General features: G+C 41.0%; 1 protein-coding gene across 6 annotated transcripts; it reads right to left on the bottom strand.

Annotated features, from left to right (window-relative positions):
* Positions 1-864: 864 nt before the first annotated feature.
* MACIR (macrophage immunometabolism regulator) lies at positions 865-19,155 on the bottom strand. 6 transcript variants are annotated; one of them, XM_042944645.1, is made up of 3 exons: positions 18,948-19,154; positions 11,161-11,250; positions 865-3,382 (listed from the first exon to the last, which is right to left on the bottom strand). In XM_042944645.1, exon 3 carries the CDS (start codon positions 3,357-3,359, stop codon positions 2,736-2,738), a length of 624 nt encoding a protein of 207 aa, XP_042800579.1. In that variant the 5' UTR covers positions 3,360-3,382; positions 11,161-11,250; positions 18,948-19,154; the 3' UTR covers positions 865-2,735. The 6 variants fall into 6 exon arrangements, with proteins under 6 accessions (XP_042800579.1, XP_042800591.1, XP_042800583.1 ...); XM_042944657.1 differs by lacking the exon at positions 18,948-19,154 and adding an exon at positions 17,799-17,925; XM_042944649.1 differs by lacking the exon at positions 18,948-19,154 and adding an exon at positions 17,734-17,899.
* Between the last annotated feature and the right edge of the window lie 2,532 nt (positions 19,156-21,687).

The raw sequence follows: 21,687 nt of genomic DNA, 5'->3' as shown, positions 1-21,687 counted from the left end.
GCTGACTACAGGAGCCCTGGAAACAGAGGTGCAAACGCAGCCAGGTAGAAGTCAGAGGCACAAAAGCAGCTCACCTCAGACTTGAGCAAAGAGTGAAATTCCACTGCTACATCAGCTAAGCCTCTAAAACATGGTATTTTTCCAAAAAGGAAAAAAAAAAATAAAGCCATATAGGATGGCAATTTGTTTAAAGGCAGGTTGTGTTATGGCCAATGGAGCCCTGTTTAGTATAAAATACTAAATTCAATAAAAATGGGGGGGAGGAATAAAGAGTTCAAAATTAGAAACCATGTGAAAAGTCTATAGAAAATGGGATTTTTTTTTTCCTGCAGCTCAAAGTGATCCAGCCTACCCTTTTTTCTTGATGGGATACTACCTACATTAGGAGCACAAGATCATGGAGAGCACAAAAAACAACACCAAAAGGAGCTCTCCAAACACACTCTGTAAACTACAGACCTAGACTTTCAAAACTTACAACCAAGCTGAAAATTATTTCTCTTTACTAACCAGATCATTGCAAATATGTCATATCTCAAACTTCCTACCCCTTCATTTTTGCCACAGAGGTTCACTAGTCTTTAAAACCAAAACAAAAGAGCTACATATTTCTATTTAGCTCAAGAAATTACTTAGGTGCACGAGCAGGGACAGATGTCACAGGCACCCAGTTGTGTTTCCTCATGGACTGAATGCATACCATTGCCATGAATATATCCTTTACCCTGAAATACAAATGAGCTACAAAAGTAATTTTTTTTTTTTTTACAAAAATGAGGCCTAAAAACAAGTCCTTAGGTGGAATTCTTGAACAGTAACTAGCCTGCTGATGATGGACCTTGTTTAAAGCACCACACAACAATGTGTGTTTACATCACCCTTTTATTTCATAGTTAGAAATAATACAGTTCCACAGGGTAAATCATCAATAAATAACGGTGTTTAATCATTAAACGTAAAAATCCCAACTCTTTGGCATCTGACAGGATTCTATTTCTTGTCAAACTAATGACTGTATAGATATAGTTAATCTTAGTGATCATTCGTCAATACAATATGTTACAAAGGTGCAATTTACTTTAAAATATACAACAGCTGAAAATTTCCAGCCCACCAAGAAATCTGACCAACAGTCTTAAGACATGGGTCAACTTCCCCAAGGCTCTTTCACACGATTTGCCTCAGTGAAAGTATAATAAATGTTGATTTAAAGAGTTCCTAGGGTTTTCTAATACTTACTCTGCTCTACATAGAGTTAGCCATTCATTCTGGCTAAATAAAAGTCATTATCTGCACCAGGAATGACCCACTCATTAATAAAAGGTGTTCTTATTTTATAAGCAAGATGGCTAACACCTAAGAAACAGTCCCCAAAATAAAATTTCAAATAAGCAGTTCTATGCTGCCAGAAATGCCAATTCGGTAATAAATTGCACCTTCAAGAGTCAAAAAAGAAAAAAAAAAAAAAATAGAAACTTTTACAAAAGGTTAAGTTACATACATTTTCCTCAAAATATATTCAAGAATAGTTGAGCTGTATTTGTTACTAAAGCCAGGGCATTATTTCTTTAGCAACAAATTAAACCAGTGCAATTGACATAAATTGTTAAGTAATCCAGGATTAACCCATTAAAACTGTAGAAGCCCTTTAGGCTCCCACACTAATCCTAGAAACTGAAATTTCAATGAGCGCTTTGAGCTGCACAGAACTAAAACTGGAATGACCCGATGCCATGCTGAATGGTATCACTTCATACTTAGTTTAAGCATTCGATAGTAGAAATCATGAGTCCTTCTATTAAAGTTTCATTCACTTACAGAACATTCAGATGCAAACAGTATTATGCCTATCATCCACAATTAAAAGAATCCTTTCCATTTTAAAGTTCCAGATGAATTTTAACTTAGAAAGTAAGCACTAAGGAAACTTTTTTAACTTATGAAAACTTCATATTGGAAACTTTCTGGAAAAGCTTCCCCCCACCCATTGTAAAATAAATACTTTGTATCCCAAATTTAATTGTATTAAGACACACTTTAATAATGCTATAAAGAAATATTTTACAGCCATAGAGATCAATAACTTTCCATGCGGAAATAAGAAAATTCATTGCTCAATAGTATTATTGAGGCAAGTGAAGAAAGATTATTCTCTTGTCAATCTGAAATGTTAATTTTTTCAGTGCAAAACCAGTTATAAAATCTTTAAACTCAATATTTAAAAATAAAAAGTGGTCCAATTCAGCAATGTTCAAGTTCTAAATTTCGTAAAACAAATCATTACATACATTTTATAGTAAAATACAGAGATTAAAGAAGTACTTGAGTACTTAAGGATATCAATTTCTAATGAATCATACCAAATCAGCAACAACCAAGCATGTAACATTCCCAATTTGAGTGTCAGAATCATAAAGATGGTATTACTGTACCCGAAGCCTTTTTTCCTAGCTAAAAAGCTATACAGACTAACGGCCAACATTCTGTGTTCTTTGCAGTTGCGTGCTCTAGAATGATTTCCCCCAAAGTACCTGTGATTTCATCCCTGCATTTGAAATCTGATCCAAACAATTTTTCTGTTCCAGGAACGCTGAGCTGATATAACCATCTGTAACATGAAGAGTCCTGTACAGAGTACAACAGTGGGTTTCCCGCCAAGCGCAGGCTGGCCTAGACTGGTCTTTTCCCGCCAAGTGCAGGCTGGCCTAGACTGGTCTGCACTCTCTGTAAGTCATTCATGTGTTATTCCTAGCAAACACACGGTCCCCTCTGAGGGTTAGGTGTTGAAGCTGGTACTGGAGCACTTCGGTGTCGGCTGGCTCCTTGATGTTCATTTTGTCTAGATTGAGGTAGTCCAGAGATTTGGAGTGAGCCCTCTTACCTTTAAGAAGACAAAGAGGCAGGGGCCCATGGAGGGCCTTGTAAGGTTCATAAGGTAAAGATTTAGTGCACTTGTCTCCCGAGCTGGGCATCCGCCTTCGCCTCCTGCCATTGACCGCCGGAATCTCGTATGGCTGGTAGTACCTACTTCTGGTTTTATACAAACGAGAGGAACGTGCAAGTCCTGCATCCAGCTGCTTGGAGCGCATGGAAGGCACAGCTTCTCCCTTACTCTCTTCACCTCCTGTGCACTTCTGGGCTAACTTCAGGAGTTCCTCACCAGTTGTGAAGCCCACCAGATAGTTAGAGTCCATGTGCAGGATCTGGTAGCCTGACACAGTCCGGCGCATCGGCGAGCACGGCGTGCTGGAACAGCGCGGCTTCTCTGCTTCTGCCTTTCCTGGGGAGCTCGCCTCCGCCACAGGCAAGGGCAGGGTGGCCAGGGTACTTCTGGACTCTCCATTAACATCTACTTCCATCTTAGGCACCAGTCTGCACACCCCTGAAAGCAAACAGACTCAGACTGTAAAGGTGTAAGACACAGAATCCTGGGCCACGCTGATAATTTTGGAAGGCTCAGGGAGCATGAAATAACACTGGCCTGAAGAAAAGCCAGTGAACAACCGCCAGATTTTTATCTGTGTCTATAAAGCATTCCAGAGCAGGCATAAAATGACTACTACTTCTCTGCCTTCAAGAACTCAAAGGCAGGTTAAATTAAAGTCTGGAGTACTACTAAAAGGTTCAGACAAGAAGCAAACAGAAAACAATACTTCTCTAAATGAGGCACTCCACACAAATCACACGAAGTTTATTTCTCGATGTGCTATTAAGCAAATCAAATACAGATCTCAACATTAAGCAAATAAAAATACACACAGCTTATTTAGCAAGAATCCACTAAACGTTCCCAACCTGAAAATTTAAATCTTTACATTTTCCATCATGTAACTGAAAACAAGCACTCAGCTCCTCACGCCCACAATTTTGTTTTTCAATTGTGTTTAAGGGACTTTTATGAAAGATAAAAACCTTTCTGCAAAGGTTCCAATCAGACCCAATTTTTCTTTTTAAGGTATGGGGAGCCTTCAGGGAAAGTTCCCCAAATGTTGTAAATGTTGTTCCTCCCATACACCCAATGAATTGTTTAGAGCAAACCATTTTGTAGTTTAAAAATAAACCCCAATCCAATACATCAGGTCATTTTTAACAGTGAATTTATATAAAATATCAGATGTACTTTGACTGTTTAATCAGCTATTGCTCTGAGAGTTATTTTATTTTGCAATACCTAAAACACTGTACTTTTGAATAGTGTAAAAAATGGCAGAACAATTCTCAATGAATGCTGATATTATTCACCACGATTATCACATTACATAGTTTGGAAAACCCTACTGACACCAAGTACCACAAATAATGGCCACGTTTCTAGAAAGCCGCAGATAAATCAAACTTTGGAAAATAAAATACTAAGGAAAACCGAGTGGCCGTGTCATTTCAGAGAAACTTTATTTCTACTTGATCATCAATTAGAAGTAGAAAACACAGTTTTAAGAATCTCAGATGGCTAATCAAAACGATGTCTAAGAGTCAACTATTAAGATGTCAACTTTAAGATGAAAAATTTATTGAAAAATAAATTTATTAAATAATTCTTATAAAATCTCGTTGTAAAACAACCTTTCCCTAATTGAAGCTCTTCCCAAACTTTGGGTATTCATTTAAAATCCAAGCAATTCTAAAGCTTTAGAAGAAAGAAAAAAAAAAAAAAAGAACCTTATTCCCTCATTTACACACTATACTCTCCTTCATTAGAAAATAAACCAAGACTATGAAGAAGTTCCCAGATACTATCCTGTCCTCACTACAGCCCACATCTATAGCACAACTGAAAACTAACACTAATAAGGATTCCTGAGATACAGCAAACGCCAAAGGGATCCACAGAACTCTACTTACTTCCTATTCTAAATCTTAGACTATGCATTCCCAAATTTAATTTAATCAAGATACTGTAGCCCTTCAGACCCTCCGGATTTAAAGTGATTGACTTTATTCTATATTATTAATGTAAAAATAAATTTATATTTGACCGTGTAATTTATAGCTCTGTTAACAGGACAGGGGGGCGCCTGGGTGGCTCAGTCGGTTGGACGTCCGACTTCGGCTCAGGTCATGATCTCGTGGTCTGTGAGTTCGAGCCCCGCGTCAGGTTCTGTGCGGACAGCTCAGAGCCTGGAGCCTGTTTCGGATTCTGTGTCTCCCTCTCTCTCTGACCTTCCCCCGTTCATGCTCTGTCTCTCTCTGTCTCAAAAATGAATAAATGTTAAAAAAAAAAATTTTTTTAAAAAAACAGGACAGGAATAGTAGGCGACTATCAGCTACTTTGACATGCATACAAAAACTTAAGATTTCTTACCTAATCAACTTGAGAGAACCCAAGCCTCATCAAACCTTATGCTGAATAAAAAAATGTTGACCCTAAGCCAAATGACAAACTAATTTAATACTTTCTTTCTCGCTAATTCTACAGCCCAGAAGAAGCACAAGAAGACAGATTCAAGGCCTCCAACCTACCTAACCTGACAGGCAGCTATAGGCACGCAGTGTTTCTCTGATACTCCATTCTGAAAGACGAGGAGGGTCAGTGAGGCTAAAATAACCCAGGCTACAGAGGAAAGAGAACACACACCCAGATGGGTACCTCACTCAAGAATGACCCAGGAGATGACACTCCAGCAGTTAGTCCACATTAAGTGACACAATGGTTTAGGTCTCTTCCAAATCTGGTACCCCACGACAGTCCACAGATCTCCACCAGCCACGTTCCTGCATTCTCATTTGGTACATTATAAACTTCCCCAAATCCATGAATTCACACTCCACCCATTCTGATTTGGGTAATAATTCAAACGGAGCTAGGCTGAAAGTCTTTTTCGCCTCTGAAGGATAAAAATTGCTAAACAAGGTAACACACAAAATCACCACAAAGAAGAGCAGGCACAGGCTTCCGTGATCAACAGAATCACTTGGAAGTGTGTGCCTATACTAAGCCAATTCTGCTGCATCAAGGCAGACCATCAGGAACTGTGAAACTCTCTAGAGGATGAGGATAAAGGGTGGCAGGATACAAAGGTCTGAGAGTAAAAGGCAGAAATTATCTATTATCTAGAAAATAAGCACCTAGAAAATGAGAAAACTTAAGACAGTGAGTAAAGTGATGTATAAAGGTCAAAATCTGATGGAACATGAAACATGAGGTACGTAACCACCACTGCATAAGTTTCCAGCAGCCATAACATCACACAAAAATATCACCTGGCCTGGGCAAAACTGCCTAACAGGATCTGCAGGCATCTACCTGATAGACAATGATTTCACCCAGATTGTCAAACAAAAGGAACAGATGTGGTTAAAGAGCTCTGGAAATTTCAGCCAAGCAGCCCTGGTGTAAGAAACCTACCGTGATTTTGCTAAGGTAAACAACCCGGCTCCCTTGTTAGAAAACACCAACGAACCAGAAAGTCAAAGAAATAAGCATTTCTTATACACTCTAACAAATATTTAGCCTAGTAACTAAGGTCAATACTCTACGTCAGATTTCTGAATTATAGTCTCACTGTGCTGGAACATAAAAACGCTGTTTGAAATACACATAAAGCTGCAACCTACTCAATCTCTCTTGATGCACAACTGTAAATTCTGGAGAACTGTGCACATTTTTGCTACAAAAGCATCAGTATTTCTGCTCCAAACACTAAGAGAGTCTCAAAACTAGCAGCTCTTTTAGGTGGCTTCACTGGTTTCTGCAGTGTGCTGCCAAATTCATGAGAACATCTTCAGACCTTAATATTCACGTAGGAATTAATGTCAATGCTGCAACAACCTGAACTCTTGCAGACCACTTAGTTTTTGTTGTTGTTGTTGTTGTTGTTGTTGTTGTTTTAAAGGATCCTTTTTAATTAATATATGGCCTTTCTAAAGAGTATCTACTATGCAGCACTAAGGAAGCTAGGTGGCGGCGGGGTTTCAGAAAAGAGAATGCTGGTTGGCAAATATTTTGTTTTTAGCTAGGTGGAATGCTGACTAAGCAGCATGCCTTCCATTCTTCAATGTGACTGAAAGCAAAGTTTTTATGCTATTAAATTCCTTAGAATTTCCTGACTGCATTTGCACACTGGAGCAAGATCCTGGGAACAGTTAGCAAATCAGCTTCCACAGGCTATCTCTTAAGTGGGTAGAAGTAGTATAGATCACATCTAGTGTGTTCTGAAGAAGTCTAGGTACTTTCTAATTCTGCAATCCTACAGAAAAAAAAATAATAATAATAGTAATACACCAGTGATGCTAAAGATGGATGTCCAATATTTCACATTGCAAAATTTCTCACTAAAAGCACTCATCAGGAAACATGGCTACCATGACTACAATTGGAGATGGCCTTTGTTTGGCAGAACATGCTTCATATTTTCCCATGAAAAATTTGCTTATAGGTTTGTTATTCTTCATAAACTGCTCATGACTAAGCATTTTGCTTCATATCCTAAAATAAACTGTGCATCATAAATGCATACTGCCAAGGTAAAAGATTACAAGAACTCTTGTAAACACTGCGGGTGTGTGCAACAGGCACCCTCTCCCACTGCATCAATAAGAATAAACATGAGGCAGGAAATCAGGCACAATGCTAACTTCTGCATTGCTGAACACTAGAAATCAGAGACCAACAATATCCTTATTGATTCCATTAATGCCTTTCATATATAGCTTAAAGCAAAAATAAAAACTGGAAACAGAAAACAGGGAAAGTATTGTTAATAATAACAAAAGCAGCAAAATTTCTGTTGATAGAAGAGTCTAGAACAACACAGTACAATGAGAATAGAAAAGTCAACTTGTAGCTGAATAGTACTTTTAAAAGTGAGTTTCTTAAGTACGTTCCAAGAACAAACATAATTCATATATTTTTTAAAAATTTTATATAATTAAAAAATTTTTCTTTAATTCCATATCAAATTGCCTCACAATCTAATCTGTCACAAGGGGACTAACATATACTTAATAAAACATGCAAGACTGACAGTGTTCACGGATGCCATTTATTTCTTTGAAATAGATGAGGATTCAAAATTAGACAACACTAGACAAGGTAACACGTTTTGCTAGAAAAATGTACACAGTGCATACAGTGCATATTTTAAAAACACTAGGTACAGCCTGCAATTATGAATTTTGGTTGCAACTAATGCCAACAGGTACAAACCACAACACACATGTGGGGAACCCAGTACAGCAAGATGAGCACGTTCAAAAGACTGTGACCTGTCTAGAATGTGTTCAGCTTTGAACACTCCCCAGGAAGTCTAACTTCCTAAGCATGTGGCACAAGGGGCCTTAAAAAAATATAACCTAAACACCTTAGCTCCTTAGACCAGCTCTGAAAATAGCTGAGAAGTTTCACAATTGCCACACAAAGAATTCTTTTCGAGAAATACTGCATTCTGGGAATTTTTTTTTTTTTTTTTAATCAGGCCTATCGAAAAAAGTCACCACCAGTAATCAAAAAATTGTTCCATATGTTTGAACCGCTTTTAGTAACACACAGCAATTCCATTTAAAAGAAAACAGATATAACTGTCTAAATATACAGAACAAAAATGTCACCATGTGAACCAAATCCTTTTCAAGAAATGAACCATTTGGAATAAAGCCGGCTCTTGGAAAATGGGGAGTCTCCTAAGCATGACTACTGTCAATCTAGTAATATCTAGAACCACCTAGTTTTAATGCCAGAATGATCTTGGATTGCATGGATGCTGAACTTCTGAAGCCATGAAGGCAGGGGCCTGCCCAGAGTCAGGCAGACATTTCCTGGTTTCCTGTCTCCATCAACTTCATCATGCTGGGCCTGCAGCACATGGTTCCCAAACCTGTACACATGCTAACATCATCCAAGGAGCTTCAAAAAATACTGATGTCTGTGCTCTACCCCAGATCTGTGATTTAATTCATCGGGGGTACAGCCTAGGGTCTGAAGTTTACAAAAGATCTCCAGGAGATTCTACTATGCAGACATGTTCAGGAACTTGTCAGAGAACTTACCGAGTAGGAGAATTTCACTGCCTTTTTTGTTTGTTTGTTTGCTAGCTTTCAATCAGTGATTATTGTCATATTAGTGGATATCATTTTTGTATGCTTTGAATTGCTAACAACCTATCCCTAAGACCTTTAACTTACTGTTTCTAATCCATTGTGGGCTTAATAATGATCTGCTAACCAACCTTGTTAAAACCGGATATAAAATAAAAATAAATCAGTGCTGAATGAGAACCAGGCCCCTTCATCTGCACATACTTTGGTACAGTTTCTTTAGTTTCTTAGCAGCCTCTGTCAGATACAGCTCTTTGGACAACAGTCTGGCAATTACTTGTACGGTTAAATAAGTACTTATTAAAAAACCCACCTACCCAACTTGTAGGCATTTACCTACTAAGAAAAATGAAAATATATGTTCACACAAAGACCTGAATGCGAATGTTTTTAACAGTTTCATTCTTAATCACCAAAAATTGGAAACAATCCAAATGTCCATCAACAGGGAAATGGAAAAAGAAACCATGGTCTGTCCATACAGTGGAATACCACTCAGCAACAAAAAGGTGCAGACTAGCATTACACAAGTGAAAGTTGCAGACAGAAAATGCTACATACTGTGTGATCCTATTTATAGGACATTCTGGAAAAAAATCAATGACTACAAAATGCTACAACGGGGGGTGATTAAAATATTCTACATATTGACTGTAGTGGTCTTTCTACAACTGGCTACATTTGTCAAAACTCATCAAACTATATACAAAAGGGTGAATTTCACTATATATAATTTATATATCAACAATTCAGACTTTAAAAATAAAAGAAGTCTATCACATATTTCCAAGTTTTTGACTGTCCTACTTTTAGAATTCTTCACATTATCTAATCTCAGAATCAGAAGGAATCTTAATGGCTGTTACAGTGTGTGTTTGAACACCTTCAATTACAAGTAACTTACTGCCTCTTGAGTTGGTTCATTTCACCTTCTGCAGCTATGCTAGACTGTCCTATCATTTATAAATATATCTATAATTATGTATACATGCATTTGTCTACAGACATGGATCTGGAGAGAAAGATAGAGACAAACAGACAGACACACACATTCCTGTAGCTTCTTCTCACTGCAAGTAGTTTTGTGCTTTATTTAAATCAGATGAGTTAATAACCCAGCCACAGTACTTCTTACTCAGTATCCTCTAAAAGTATTTTGTACTTCTTGCTTTCTTTCTCAAAACTGAAAATGTAGTAATGTTTCCATTTTGTCAATGTTTTAAAATGCATTTTCATAAATCTAATAAGCTATATCTACCTACTGACACCAAAGTGTTGGTTTTCCCCCATCATTCTTTTGAGTCATTCTGCTGCTGACTGCTAATTTGGAAATCACTCATTAGGAAACTAGATTTTTTTTCCCCAAGGATTCCCCCCACCCCCCAAGGATTATGATGACTCTAATTCAAAGGAAGGACCTACAAAAACATTGCCCAAGCAGAAGGACATACCAAAGCATGAACTCACACTAACACACTTTTTAAAATGCTAAAAGCTATAATGATCATTATTAAATGTTTTTCACCTTCAAAGAGATGGAGTCACATGGACACCTGTGTTAGCACAGATACACAGATGACACACTGAAAAAGAACTAAAAGAAGACAACAGCACTGCATAATTTGAACAAGTTTAAATTCATGGAGTAATAAAAGGAACGTCATACTTGCAGTGAACTGCTACATGACCAAGTGAAAATGATGCTCCATTCAGTCACCTGTTTGCCATTCTTTATGTGGGAAAATATACAACTAGAACTTTTTGCAAATTATTGTGCCAATCCCTAGGGATTCATGTTTTACTAAAATCTCCCTGAAATTAGAGCAACTACCTCTTAACTACTCTATTTTGAAATCTTATTCCATAAAACGTCCTGTATCTTATAGGGAATAAATAAAAAAAAAAAAAACCTACTCAATCAATGAAGCAAACGCTTCAAGATAGTAACAGTCTCATTCTGCAACAGTAATTTCAGTTCTCATCATGAAAAAATTCGTAATTGTAGTGTACATATTTGCAATGATATACTGACATTTCATGTTGATTGTTTATGTGGTCCTTAAATTACATTACGATACTATGTTCACACAACTGGTTAACAAACAGAAAAAGCAAAATATAACTCACCAGACTAAATCCCAGAAGATGTCACTGTACAATGTCCAATGAGTCCCAAGGGAACACAGGCATACTATTTTTTCTGCTCTACTCCAGATACTAAACATGGAATATAAAAATAAACCTTTAATATAACAAGTAACACAACTTAAAAAGCAATTATAAGAATTCTAACTGCAAAAGAGGATGAAACTAGCAGGAGGTACTAACACCAGGTACAGGTTAGAGAGGACACAATATTAATTCATTTCATTAAAGCAATTTGAGTTCAGCTAAATTTTAACTTCAAACACTTTATCATGTTTGTTCCTCTGTATTCTGCTGCTGAAATTCTACCTTGAGACTAAGAGCAGCTAACTGGACTAAAGACAGAGACACAAAAATTTGGGGGGTTCAAAGTCGATTCCACCACCAATTCGTGTGTTCAAGAGATTCAGAGTATCCTATGGAAATAGTAACCCTGAGGCTGAGGTCAAAAGAACAGGTCCTAGTCCTGGCCTTGTTAACAACGCTGCCTCTTGACCTTGCATCAAGAGCAATTATTTAATATGAGGACAGTACCACCCTTCCTCCTCATACAGTTGTTGTATGGATCTAATGAGAGGAGGCAGGTGAACATATTCTGCAAAGTCCTTTATGGATGTGTGATGTTATTGTCATGCAATTAATTTTTGGTGTCTACTCATTTTAGCCACAAAATAGCAACAATTAAAAATCCTTCATAAGACTGCTGCTCTGAAGCAAATAAACGGAAAGGTCTTGGAAAACAATGCCCTTCCTTCCTTCCTTCCTTCCCAGCAACAACTTGAAAAACACTTCTTTGGAGTTACCACAGTACTTAAGGTTTCTAGCATCTCCTTTGTGTCTTCCCCCTACCTGGGAAGGTAATGTGTAAGAGAATCTATCTGTATCTCCTACCTTCCTAGTTAATTGGCTTAACTTCTTAAGGCCAAGAAAATTTCCCAAAGTCCTTTCCACCTGGAAAGATTTCTTGGGTTGCTGCATTTCTGTTGCTGTGTTTAACTTGGGACAAGGGAGCCCCAAACGAGCCTTGTGGAGCCACTTCACCCCCACAGGTGCACAGGGCCCGACACAGTGGCTACCATGAAACATGCCCAACTGCAAACAGCAAGGGAAAAGGCAAGGACTTTGTCACTTTATTACTGTCCCCTTGCCAGTACTGAAGAGTTTTAGCCAAAGGAAAGGGATCATTCCCGAATTAAAGGGATTTGCCTCTGCAGCTTGAGGAACTGGAAGGAGTTTGTGCACCAAGAACGGTCATTCCGAGCAGCTCACACGTTTATCAGCCTTCGGAACGTGGGTCCACTTAAGAAACAGACACGCTCCCTGCCACCGCCTGTGGCACAAACCCTGTTCAGACTGGGGAGCCAAGACACCTCGATGATGAACACTAGCTTCTCCTCCACCAATGAAGCCTCTGGTTTTTACATGAAGTGAACTGTGATGTCACGAAGCTGTTGCCCGACAATACATTCTTTATTTCATATACTCACCCCTCCAAATTTCCCCAATACTACTGTTAGAAAGCTCAACTTGACTTCTTTTCTTTTGTAGATGTTTCTTTATTTTTGAGACAGAGACAGAGCGTGAACAGGGGAGGGGCAGAGACAGAGGGAGACACAGAATTCCAAGCAGGCTGCAGGCTCCGAGCTGTCAGCACAGAGCCTGAATGGGGGCTCGAACCCACCAACTGTGAGATCGTGACCTGAGCCGAAGTTGGAGGCTTAACCCACTCAGCTGCCCAGGCGCCCCGGCAACCTGACTTCTTAATTCAAGTAAATCGATTTTTAATGGGGAAGGGAAATTAAAGAAGAAACTAAGGTTTTTGAGCACCTCTGGACGCCAAAAGCCCTACACCATTTGTTTTCACTGCATCTTAACTTCTACTCCACGAGGACGTATCCTCCCCAGTGTAAGTATTCCATCAGGTGACGCTGTCTGAACCTGAACCCCATCTCGTCTGGCTCCAAAGCCCACTGACGTTGCTTTATATACATGTGGCCTCTGTTCAGCCATAAGCCCGGATGTACAGCTTTTTACACAATAACCATGTTCCTGAAAAATGTAAATTAATTTCTGTAAATGGAATTCTATTTCCAATGTGTGGGGAGGCACTTTATTTTAAAGCTTTACTGCCTCACTTGTGAAATGATTAGCGGGAGGTAGTTTTAGCTACTAGTTCTAGTGTTATTTCCAACTGGAAAGTGTTAGCATGTCACAGCACATAGTGCAGTCTTCCACGAAGTCATTCTAAGTCACGGGGGCCCTTTCTTCCAGGAGCGGGTAAGATACTTTAAAATCATAAATCGTAAGGCAGGAAAAACACGTATCAACCAGTGGTTGGGCATCAAATACAGATCGACATTTCCGCTGAATATTTCGACTACATCTATCACAAAGTGAGATAAACTTCATTTAGACTTTTAGCAATTTTAGATTGAAAACCCAGCAGGAGGAACATGGGAAAAGTCTGGATCTGGTTTAAGTCTAAATCAAAAATCGTTTTCAAAAACAGTGTAAAATCTCAATCAAACTTTCATATAATTTGCACCATGTACTTGGTGATACATGCTTCCTTTCAAACTTGTAAATGCACTGAAAAAATGTATTGTCCAACATTTTTTCAACAGCAAAAGAAAAATCAACCTAAAACTTCATTCTGGATTGGAAAACAGAGGAGCCTTAAAGTAATTATCCCACTCGTGCCCCGGAGCTGATGTGGAAGTCTAGGAAATGGTGGTAATTTCATAGTAAACAAAGTGTAGTAACTGATTATCCCTAATAGGGCACTGCCAAGCCAAAAATAGAATACAAACACAGAGTCCAAGGGAGCCACCCGGTCAACACCAAGGTACGGCAGCTCCTTTCCTGGTCTCAGTTTTACTCATTTCTGACTTTGCTTTCTGTCGGGCGTGTACCACCTGCTATCTGTGCACAGGGGCTAAAAGGAGGAGGAGGATAAAGATGATGAAAAAGGGGAAGAATTAAAAGAATGAGACCAGACACGAATATAAGAATATAACTTCTTTAAAGAGATTGCCTATAAAGGAAACTATTTACAAAAACAAACAACAAAACAAAAAACTATAGTAAGGGCTTACCCTCATCTACTACAAACAATTAGGAGTCTAATATAAAAGCTTCCAACAGATTGGGATTTTTAATAAAAAAGAAACCAGTATTTTTGAACACCTTCTTTACGCCAAAAGCTATAAGCGATTTATAGCTACTCCCTGAGGAAAATACTACCCCCATTTTAAAGTATTCAATCAAATAATACTATTTGAGAGTCCAAGCAAGAATCTCAATGCCTACCAGTCCGACTCCAAAGCCCACGGACACTGTCATAATAGGGAAGATGAGTTAATACACTTTGTTTACTATGAAATTACCAGCCATTTCCTAAATTTCCACTTCAGCTCCAGGGCTGGCGGAGATAATCACTTTAAGGTTCCTCTGCTTTCAAATCTAGAATAAAGTTTTAGATTGAAATAACATTTTTAGAATACTTTTAAAATCTATAAATCTCTTAACACTTGCAACTGATTCTGGCCAATGTTTTGAACATGAAGGCTTGGCGACATACCAATGCATCTCCTCTCAAAAACAGTCAGCAAGAAGGAAAAGAATTCACGTGAAATTCTTACAAGATGTACTAAATGCTGTGTAGAAAGACAGACTGAAGTAAACAGACCAGAGGCTAGAGTACATAATGCTTCCAGCTATAAACAACTGAAACAAACAGAAAACCCTGTGACATTATCCTGTAAGCACTGTAAATAGGGAAAACTGAGCATGGCCAAGGACTTCCCACAGGCCTCTGGATAGGGAGGCCATGAGTGAGTAAGCAAAAGACACTCAACACATGACTGCAAATGAATCTTCTGCAGATAGAAAAGTTTGCAAACTGGGGCGCCTGGATGGCTCAGTCAGTTAAGCGTCCAACCTCAGCTCAGGTCATGATCTCACACTCCATGAGTTCGATCCCCGTGTCAGGCTCTGTGCCGACACCGCAGAGCCTGGAGCCTGTTCAGATTCTACGTCTCCCCTCTTTCTGACCCTCCCATACTCATGTTCTGTCTCTCTCTGTCTCAAAAATAACTAAAAACATTAAAAAAAATGTTTTTTAAAGTTTGCAAACATTAACTAGGAAGTGTGTCAAATTTCACAGGCAAGGTGATAGCAAAACAGGTAAATAAAGAAGAATGTCCTTCAAAAGTAGGGTGGCCACGTCTCTGTCAGAGCCCGTTCTCTGGCATAATTATTTATAGCACGCCCTTTATCTCTCAAAAGTGTCCCAGTTTGGCAATTACATTGTTATTCTACTCAAAAGTAATATTTAACAATGAAAAGGCAATGAATTAAAACAGGGGGGAAAAGGGAAAGAAAGCCCCTTCTGCTTGCACAGTGGCTTCCCATACAGATCTGAGGAGTATTTCTTTGGGTGTATCCATTGAGCCTTTCAATTATTCATTTACTCATTCTGTCATTCAACAGTATTTCTGGAGTCTCATTATATCCCAGCATTGTACAGGCACTGGGGCAAATAGAAAAAGTGAAGCTGGGAAGGAAAGACAGACAGACATGGAAATAATATACATCTAATACACAGAACAGGAAACCTGAATGGTCCTGGGAACCCAGAGAAGGGAGTGTTTTTTTTCCCCAACTGCAGAAAGCTCCCACATGGAAATGTTCAAACCCACACACAAAATCTCTACACTCAAAAAAGCCCTAAGCATCAGACTTCAGCACAGATCCACTAACAAAATAGCAGTAAGAAAAAAAATTAACATCTATCACTTCCAAACCATATGGTTATAAATATGAAGGCCAGGAAATAGCCCTTGCAAAATTCTGGTAAATAAATCCCACTAATCATTAAAGATTATGTTATGAAAAGATAAATTTTGGGCAAAGGAAACTGGTAGAGTAGAGGTTATGGATTCTAATTCTAGATTCAAAAACACAAAGAAAAAAAAAAAAGGAAACAGGCAGTATTTCTCAGAGTAGCTCTTTGAGGACCGATCAGTAATTTTAAAAAAGCACCTGGAAAAAAAAAAAAAAAAAAACAGCTATTTTTAAAAGTTGCAGATTAATGAAAATATTTTGCAACCACCAGTCTCAAATATTACTCTAAAAACAAAAAAGACACAGACCAAAACATCTCTCAAGTCACAAAACACTGAGCAGAAATAAAACAGGTTAGCTGCTAAAGCACAACACACACAATGAAAACAAAATGCTTAGCTGTGCCTACCCTACATGATCCTCTTAAAGATTACTTTAATCTTACTTTTCCATTCGTAACTCATAAAAACTAACATCAAAAATTTTAAGAGCTGTTGAGTGTGACTGTTCTGAAACCATCCTTGACCTTACAAACAAATCACTAATCTCACCAGGGTGGTAAGACAACCCATAATTGGTTCAGTAGACAAAAATGTGTTTCTCTTGCTAGTATCAGTTCTTTCAATAGCAACCCCCTCAAAGTGCAGCATTCATTTTCCCCTCTGTTTCTGTTAGTAGAAATTAAAGCTAGATTACCAATGTTGTCTTACCATTATGTGAAGTCACCTTCTACTTTTAGAAAAAAAAAAAAATGGGAGTTTCACTACAAATATGACTGATGGTAACTGGAACTGGAGGTCTACATGCAGTCTTTACAAGAAATTTGCCTCCTAGGAAACATAACTGAAATGGGACAGGTGCACACGGTGGAAATGGCTAACCTTCCACATGAAAGCTTAAAACCAGAAACTTCTTCTGATAGGCCTGTGATGAAATCAAGAGTTCTCTCTGGAGGAAAGAGGTGATTCTTCCCCCAGAGGATATAAATTGGCAACAGCAAAGAAAATTTAAACACTGTATATAAAGTTTTATCACTTCTACCACACTACATACTTTTAAGAGTGTACAATAGCTTCCCGAAGCATACAAAGTTACACAGAGAAGGTAAACAAATTTACTGACCATTATGCAAGGTCAATGAATATCCTATGTATCTTATATCTTGGAATAGTCACTATTAAACAGTCTCATTTGCAATTAACTAAAATGCTGACAGAAGCATTTTCTATACACCATTCTTATCAAATGAAGAGGTCTAGGGGCTCATTAAGCCTTGTATTTCATCCTGGACATTTTATTAAGTTTATAATGCATACACAGTTACATGATAAAAACACTGAAATCTGTGAAACATTCATTAAACATAACTGTAAGCACAAAGCATGGCCTTTAATTAATAAAGCACCAAAAGCTTCTGCAATAATAACCAACACTTTATTTTGAAATCACTGGGAAAATAAACTGAGAAGAGATCATTTATATCTCCCTGAGAGTGTAACTTCTACAGGGTTAAAAAAAACATACAAAGCAACTAACAACTCTAAATTGTAGAGTGGCTCATCTGAGAAAAACAATGTAAAATGAAGTCTAGTAACGTCAGAAATGTTTTGCAAGAATTGCTCTTTGGGCTAGGAGTAGCAAGCATGCGATTAAATGCTACTGCCTCCATTCTTCCTCAAATGATTAAAAAGTTCCCAGCCCCAGTTTTACCTATGTACAACCACCATGCACAGACACTGTCAGCATCTTGGCTCGACACTCATCAGTAAACCCACCCGGATGCAAACCGAAGTGGGTGGAGAAGCAGGAAAACCCTAAGGACGTGGAACACTTGCAAGGGGAAAAGGACGGGGCCGTCATTCCCTTCATGTTCCCATCTCCTTGCTGGCAGATTTGCAGATTCCACCACTAGAGAGAGTTTGGCAGCTTCACAATGGGGCCGCCTGCTCAGCGTCTGACTGCCGCCCGCCTGGAAACCCCTTTCCCCCGCTTATCACCCGCCCTACAAAAGTCCACCCGCGACAGGTGGGGAGAGGGCGGCAATGGCCAACAACAAATCTGCCGCTTTCGCTTCTGGCCAGCAACCCGCCCCAATCTACAAGCGCGCCCCTCCCGGCACTGCCGGCCTATCCGCCCCCGCTGTACCCGCAGACGCGCAGCGGGCGCGGGCTGCGGGCTCTCGGGCGACCTCACCCCCAGGATTGCAGTGGGGGCGAGGAGGGCCGGCGAGATAAGACCTTCAGGGCTCGCCCGTGGGCGCTATCTGGCCGGGGCAGTCGCACCAGGCGCGCGGCCGTGGCGCGCCGCCAGAGGCGCAGCAGGCCAGGGAAAGAGCTACTTCTCAATGGGGCCCCGAGGCCGTCTGCCCCGCGGTGCGGGCACGCCGGCGGAGGAACCAGCGTGCGCGCCAACGCGCCTGGACTTCCGCACCGCCGCACCGCGGGAGAGGCGCTCCGGATCGCCGAGTCCCCGCACCTCCCCGGCGAGCGCACGCCGCGCGCACACGGGGGCGCACGCCCCCGCACACTCACACGCGCTGCACACTCACGGCGTCTCCAGCCCCACCCCTGTGCCAAGCAGCCGCGGGCTCCCCGCACCCCGTAGGGGCCCCACCCAGTTCACCAGACCCCAGCCTCCAGCTCGGGCGCTCAGGGACCAGCCCGCCGAGGCTCGGGGCCCCTGGGGTCGCCTCGTCGTCCACCCCGAGGCCGACCCGCCTGCCTGGGGTTCCCCGGCACCGCGCGGGCACCGCGGGCACCGCGCGCCCGGCCCCGACACGAGGCAGGGAGGAAGGGGCGGTGCCGCGACTGGGCTGGCACCGGAGCTCGGTGACTGGAGCACCCCCCAACCCACCCACCCATCACCACCACCTTTTCTGCAGCACAAAAGGTTGCAGGCGGAACCGCCGTCCCCGTGCAACCTACCGGTGGCCCAGGGCTCTGCCACCTCCGCCGCGCCTGGGCCGCAGAGCCGGAGAGAAGGGCGGGAGAGGCGCAGGGCTGCGGCGCCGAGAGCCGGGCAGAGGCCGCCAGCCGAGCCAGCCGGGTACCCTCTCCTCTCCCACCGCGCTCGGAGCCAGCTACCGCCCGGCGTAGTCCCCGCCTCCTCCTCCGCCGCCGCCGCCGCCGCCGCCCGCCTTCCCGCCCTCCTCCCTCCGGCTGCGGAGGCGCAGCCCGTCTGCGCTGGGCCCGCCTCCTGCGCCCTGCTCTGACACCCGGAGGAAGGGCGGGCCGGCCGGAGAAAGGCGCTAAGAGGCCCGAAGTAGTTGGCGGGGGCGGGGGAGTTGCGGACTGGGAAGGGGAGGAGGAGTCGTAACACCTCCTCCCAGTCCAAACCTGCAGCCCAACTGAAGAGCTCCGACTCGCTGGCCTAGGCTGCACGTACGTTTCCTCAGGTTGTGTGGTGATGTTTGTCATTCGTGAGTCTCTGCTTAAAGGACTCAGCCCTGAGCAGACTGAAAGCCCATGAAATTACAAATTTGGCCCTTCAAATCTTAGAAAACTGCTAAATATCTAGGGAATGGAGTGAGGTGAATTCAAATTCACATTCTGATTGGATTAGCTATTTTTGAAGCCTCAGGCTTGATCTTTTCCATTCTTGTAAGAAATTCTTTTCTTTGATCAAGATTTTCTGTTCTCAATTCATATGCATCTCCTCCGCCAAACAGGTTCACAAACTCAGTGATAAGAATATATGCCAAGACTTTTCACGTGAATTTCCAAATTTATACCTCTCGACAAATTTGTGAGGGAGTGACCGATTATCCACATCCTAAAGGTTTGGAAAGTTTAACTTCCTCGAGGTCACACTTGTACTTAGTGCCTGAGCTGAGTCTGAACCCAGGCACTGGAAACACGAAATTGTTTGTAGATGTTGCTAATTTATGTTCCAGTCTCAATCCAAGAGAGTTGTTACTGTTCTTTTTTTTAACAAAATACTTTATGTGAACACAAAAGGCATAAACGTAATAGAAATTTAAACAAATCTTGATTCAAACTTGTTCCCAAATCTGTATATGCTTCTGATAACATAAAAACAAATAAACCCGAACACCCCTGTTTCAAAAGAGCGATGCCCATCGGCTTCTCCGCTAGAAGACATTTTATACTACCTCTCTGTGTCCTAAAGTAAGTATGGGAAGTTAGAGGGAGAAGAAGACTTTGAAGAATATTCTCTAAAGAACAATTTTAGAGAACACAAATTAATTAAAATTTTTTTTAATGTTTAATTTTTTTTAATGTTTTTATTTATTTTTGAGACAGAGAGAGATAGAGCATGAGCAGGGGAGGGGCAGAGAGAGAGGGAGACACAGAATCTGAAACAGGCTCCAGACTGTCAGCACAGAGCCTGACGCGGGGCTTGAACTCACGAACTGTGAGATGGTGACCTGAGCTGAAGTCGGTCGCTTAACCGACTGAGACACCCAGGTGCCCCTTAAAATTTTTTTAAAATGTTTATTTACTTTTGAGAGACAGAAAGAGAGAGCGTGAGTGGGGGAGGAGCAGAGAGAGAGGGAGACACAGTATCTGAAGCAGGCTCCAGGCTCTGGGCTGTCAGCACAGAGCCCAAAGTGGGGCTCGAACCCATTAGCCACGATATCATGACCTGAGCTGAAGTCGGTCGCTTAACCGACTGAGACACCCAGGTGCCCCAAAAAGCATAAATTACTTTATTTCAAACGTAGATGTGTACATAACTTCTCAAATACAGAACCTGGCACAACATACTAAGTATCAAATAAACGAATGGATTTTTTTTTTTTTTTTTTTGCATCAGTACTTCAGGAGAACACACTGAAAGTTATTGCAGATTATAATCTGTGACATAGCAGTGAATTGTTCTGATGATCATTCTCATAAAACCACTTCCAAAACAATGTGTATATTATATTAGGAAACTTCCTTTCATTCTGTCCTGTCTGAAATCTTAAAACCTTTTCAGAAGAATGCCTTGTACTTGCTCTTTGCTCTGAACGTTTAGCGATGTTTTTTTGACCAAAAGCAACAAAGTGCTGATTTGTCCTTAAGTTTTTTGTTTTTTTGTTTTTAAGTTTATTCATTTAGAGAGACAGAGACAGAGTGAGAGCGAGCACCTGTGCTCAAGGGGCATGCAGGGGAGGGGCAGAGAGAGAGAATCCCAAACAGGCTCCTTGCTGTCATGACAGTGCAGAGCCCAGTGCAGGGCTCCATCCCACGAATTGCAAGATCATGACCCGAGCTGAAATCAAGAGTCAGATGCTCAAATGACTGAGCCACCCAGGTGCCCTTGCCCTTGAGTTTATTAGGCTCCAGGCTAACCCTCTTAGGAGAGCATTGTCTCCAAATTGCCTTGCTCCTTGGGTGGTGCTTGCATCCTTGCCTTAACTCCTCATCCAATCAAAACTTCAGTCTAGGATTGTCACATAGAACACCTGCCTAATAAACCAATTTGTGAGGCGGTTAATGACTGATAATAGCTTTATGTGTGGCCCCTCAATGACATGTCTGTGCCACCTAAAGACTCTGACTGGGACTGCCTTAATTCAGATGTGTTGTGGCTTGTAGGGGCTGGAGCTCAAGGGAGGTGGGGAATGTGGAAGCTCTTGCCAGAGCTTTCCCATATTCTGTGAAGATGATCTATTCAATCTACAAAGAAAAATGCTGTGCTTATAAACAATAGGGACAA

Source organism: Panthera leo, chromosome A1 (assembly GCF_018350215.1).
Source record: "Panthera leo isolate Ple1 chromosome A1, P.leo_Ple1_pat1.1, whole genome shotgun sequence".
Classification (NCBI taxonomy): Eukaryota; Metazoa; Chordata; class Mammalia; order Carnivora; family Felidae; genus Panthera; species Panthera leo.
Note: the sequence above shows the minus strand (reverse complement) of the source record. Positions and strands in the feature narration are given on the sequence as shown.

Excerpts from the sequence above, each read along its gene's own strand:
- MACIR (XM_042944659.1), bottom strand. The coding sequence starts at position 3,359 with ATGGAAGTAGATGTTAATGGAGAGTCCAGAAGTACCCTGGCCACCCTG.